This window comes from Macadamia integrifolia, chromosome 10 (assembly GCF_013358625.1).
Source record: "Macadamia integrifolia cultivar HAES 741 chromosome 10, SCU_Mint_v3, whole genome shotgun sequence".
Lineage (NCBI taxonomy): Eukaryota > Viridiplantae > Streptophyta > Magnoliopsida > Proteales > Proteaceae > Macadamia > Macadamia integrifolia.
This window is the reverse complement of record NC_056566.1, coordinates 10,896,601-10,901,323: the sequence shown is the minus strand read 5'-3', so window position 1 is coordinate 10,901,323 and position 4,723 is coordinate 10,896,601. Positions and strand designations below refer to the sequence as shown.

At 36.2% G+C, this 4,723-nt stretch overlaps 1 protein-coding gene across 1 annotated transcript; it reads left to right on the top strand.

Moving 5' to 3' along the window:
* Positions 1-631: 631 nt before the first annotated feature.
* Positions 632-4,162, top strand: LOC122092187 (zinc finger BED domain-containing protein RICESLEEPER 2-like). The gene is made up of 3 exons (XM_042662528.1): positions 632-3,934; positions 4,050-4,110; positions 4,158-4,162. Exons 1-3 carry the CDS (start codon positions 2,282-2,284, stop codon positions 4,160-4,162), a joined length of 1,719 nt encoding a protein of 572 aa, XP_042518462.1. The 5' UTR covers positions 632-2,281.
* The last annotated feature ends 561 nt before the right edge of the window (positions 4,163-4,723 follow it).

Here is a 4,723-nt window from a genome sequence, read left to right as displayed (position 1 = left end):
ATTGGGCCGGTTTCGGTTTGTATATTAAATTGAATCCGGTCCCAGTTCGATTTGGGTTAGCCCGTTGGGCCACCGAAAAAGTCAAAAATATGCACTAAAACCGGAACCAATCCATACCGACCCGAGCCCACCGTTTAACCCCTAATACAAAATTACAAATTCAAAATTTCAACTTCAACCTTTCAAAACCCTAATTTTTCAAAAGAATGAAAACCTAGGTTAGTGACGTCGTGACGGAGTGTCGGAGTGAGCAACAGTGGCCAACGGGCAGTGGTTATAGCCATGGGCCCTAGCGCCGGAGTTGGCGAACGTAATAGCTCCGACGATGGCAAGCGATGTGTACAGTTATGGGGTGTTTGTGCTGGAGGTGGCGTGCGGGCGGAGACCCATTGAAACGTTGTCTGATGATGAGCCGCTGCTGATCGATTGACCGATTGGGTGAAAGTGAAACCATGAAAGAGCTTTATGCGAAACAACGAAAGGGAGGCTCATCGAAGCCCCTGACTCGAGGATTGCAGGGGAGTACAAGGTGGAAGACACGGAGGCGGTGCTTAAGATTGGGTTGGCTTGCTACCATCCTGACCCTGACGGCTTGACCGCATGCCTAAACTTGAAGACTTGAAGTTGCAGTGGTAAAGTTCGAAGCACGCTGGTTGCCAAACCGTGACATCTGAATTGGAATTCATCAAATTCGTACTTTCCAGTATCAAGTGACGAGGCACAAAGATTATTACATGAAGAGTTATTGCAGTTTCAAGGAGTTTCATAATAAGCAAAAATCATTTTCTTAAAACTTGATCCAGAACCTAGGATGTTGGCAACTAGCAGAAATCTCTTTTGAACCAGGTTGGATTTTCCATTTGTTTTTCTTTTACTATGGCCCGTTCTATTTCATTTCTTTGGGAACCTATGTGGAGATGGTAGGTAAGGATTTTTACTGTTAAAGCTGCTATCCACTCGTGATTAGACTCTATCATGTTAATAGTTTTCTTCCATTCTTACTTGATTCAAGAAACATTATTCACTAGAGAGATTTCCTTCTTTTTTTGGTTGGTTTGCTATGTTTTCATGAATAGAATACTGCTGAGTGCTGACCTGTAGTGGAACTTGGTTTATAAAAGAACCTGGAGGAGAAGTTCTTTGTAGATTAGAGATTGAATTTTAGGGTAGAAGTACAAATGGAAGTAGTGCTGTTAGATGTTTACTGAAAGCAAAGAAAAGTAATCTTCTGTATTACTGATTGATTGAAATGAGGGGATTGAAGGACTGAATTGATCAATATTACTTTGTTTTCCCCCTTAATATCATAATATAGAACTTTCCAATTCAGTTTGGTGCATATAAACACTGAAGGTCTATGTTAAGATTTTGATATAACAACATGTAAGTTATATTTAAGCTTGCATTTAGATCCATTTTAGGAATATATATATATATATATATGGTATTTCATAAATTAAAAATGATGATACAAAATTTTCCTGATAATTTTTTGATCCATCCATGCAACATTCCTAAGAGATGTGGTAATTATTTTTGTATATTGTATAAATTATTTGCAAAGATGCGTCAGAAATTTTCACTTGACTATTTTACCCTTCATTTTTATTTAAATTACATCACTCCTTCATTATTGCACGGTTTGCACATCGACAGCGATGACAGGTAAAGCTGTAAAGCTTGTGTTTTAATTGAGAACTAATGTTTCCCTCCTCTAACAGCCGATTTGAGACCCTTGCAACCTTCAAGTTCTCTCTCTACAAATTTCAGCTCTTTCTCTGGTACTCCAGCCTCCAGGACCCCAGGTATATCCTCTTTTGATTCAAGCTTCTCATAATCTCATTTTTTTTGGCCCTTTTGTGAATAAAATATCTGAGACTCTGAGTTGTTAACATGTAAATATGAAGTTAGCTGTAAATGGTGATATAATAGAACTGAAATGGGGTATCCGAGTATGCTTGTGAGGAGTTGGGTTGCATACTTGCATTAGTTGGATTTTAAAGATGTTTATCATTCAATTAAACCACTCTAAATTTTCAATCTATTTGGTTGATCAATTATTAAAACAAGATTCAAATTTCAGTCAATTTTATCCTTCCATATTTTATTTTTGAATCTTATTTCTGTTTTTTCAACTTCTTCAAATATGAGATTTTGAATCAAATTTCGGCATGCAATAGTGTATTATATAGGGCTAATTTAAAGAGTTCATTTTTGAATTTGTAATGCTTGGTATTCTTATTTTATTAACACGTCATATGTTTTCTTATTAATTATAGAAATGTCCATCAATATAGAAGATGAGCCCGATTGTGGGTCAGATGCTGATGTTATGTCTGATGATGGACCATATATTCCTAGAATTCCATCAACAGAACCTTCAAGTGTCATAACACTTGAAACAAATGCAACTACCAAAAGGAAAAGAAGGAGTATAGTTTGGGATGAGTTCACAATCATTGATGGGAAGGGTTTTGATGATGGGAAGAACCGAGCTAAATGCAAAAGATGTAAGCAAGTTTATAAGGCTGATAGTAATATTAATGGAACTGGAAGCCTTAGGAGACATATTCTACATTTCCCAAAAAGGGAAAACAAAGGAAACACAAGAACCCAAATTATTTTGGGTATAAATGAAGGGAAAGTGATGTTAAGAGACCAAAAAGTTGACCAAGATTTTATGCGGGACAAAATTACTAAGCTTATTGTGAGACACGAGTTACCTTTAGTTTTTGTTGAGTATGAGGAGTTCAGAGAGTTAATTACATACCTTTTTCCGGGCTATACCCATATTGCTCGAAACACACAAATGTCGGATATTTTGAGGTTATACAATTTGGAGTCCATTAGAATCAGGAATTTACTTAATTCATTTCCTGGGAGGATTTCTTTGACAATTGATTTATGGACATCTATCACTAATGATGGATACATTGCTTTGACTGCCCATTACATTGATAAGGATTGGGTGTTGCATAAGAAGTTGTTAAAGTTTTGCATCATGCCACCTTCACACACTGGCATCTATATTTGTGAAATGGTTTCAAAAATCTTGTCTGACTGGGGTATTGATCGAAAATTGTTTTCAATTACTTTAGATAATGCCACAACTAATTTCTGTTTTGTTGACTTACTGAAGAAAAATTTGAATTTGAAAAATGCACTTTTATGTAGAGGATTACACTTTCATAATAGGTGTTGTGCACATATTCTCAATCTTATTGTACAAGATGGACTGAAACACATAGATGACTCTGTGGTGTTGGTGCGATCTAGTATAGCCTATGTGAAAGGATCACATACAAGAAAAGTAAAATTCTTGGAAATTTGTAAGCAATTGGGATTACAAAGTAGTAAGGGCTTACGTGCTGATGTCTCCACAAGGTGGAACTCAACCTATCTCATGCTTGATTTTGCATTATTTTATTGTAAAGCATTTGAGAACCTTGGACTAGTGGATGACAACTTTAAAACTTGTCCTAGTTCTGAACAATGGTTGAAGATTGAGAGATTAACGAGTTTTTTGTATCCCTTCTATGCAATTACTGTTTTGCTTTCTGGTTTCAAGTATCCCACAGCAAATTTATATTTTGAAAATGTTTGGGAGATTCACAAAAGTTTATTAGAAGAGGTATCACGTGGGCTCAGCTTTATGAAGCCAATGGCAGTGGAAATGAAGAAAAAATTTGACAAATATTGGAGTGAATATAGTCCAATTTTGGCCATTGCTTTGGTGTTTGATCCTCGATATAAACTTAGTTTTGTGACTTGGGCATTTTCTAAGCTTTGCAACCTGGACTTAAATGCATCTACAATGTGCAACAATGTGAGGAATTCTTTATATCAATTGTTTGATGAGTACAAGAGTATGCAACCAAGTGACTATGATGTTCCTACACTTACCCATCGTCCTGGGAGATCTAGAACAAGATTTGTAAGTAAATTTACATTCTGATAGTAATTTTGATTTATTTTTTAATACAAGTTTTCAACATTCATTGCTAATCTTATTAATGATTCATATTTCGGCTATTTCTCAATTTTCATAGGAATTTATGGTATCCAAGCTTGCTGAGATGGATAATGGAAATAAATCTCAATTGGATATATGTCTAGATGAACCCAAGGTCCCATTCAATGATAATGAATATGATGAGTATGATGTGTTGGCATTCTGGAAAGCAAATGGGTCAAGGTATCCGGATGTGGCTCGAATGGCTCGTGATGTCTTGGCTATACTAGTTTCCACAGTTGCTTCAGAGTCGGCTTTTAGCGCAGGGGGCCGTGTTATTGATAAATATCAGAGCAAACTCCTACCTACCAATGTTGAAGCATTAATATGCCTTCGGGATTAGATATTTGATATAGACTTCAGAGGTAATTTTTCATTCAGTATATTTTTCATTTTTAATTGTCTTAATTAGTCAATTAGTGTCTTATTTTACTTTGTATGTAGCTGAGCCTTTTGATGATCCCACTGATGTGGATAATGCACTTGGAAATATACTGGAACTATTGCACATTGAAAAGGAGAGAGGTGCAGTAGCTAGTTCTTCAGCTGGTCCTACTCTTAGAGAAGGATAAGCTCAATTTTCCTGCAACAACAGAGAGACCTTCCTAGGTACCTACAAATTCTAACATCTCTGATTTGTTTGCTGGTTATTATTGCTTTTTGCATGCTGTGGTAGTTGCACAACCACATGGGTTATCCAAATTTATATCT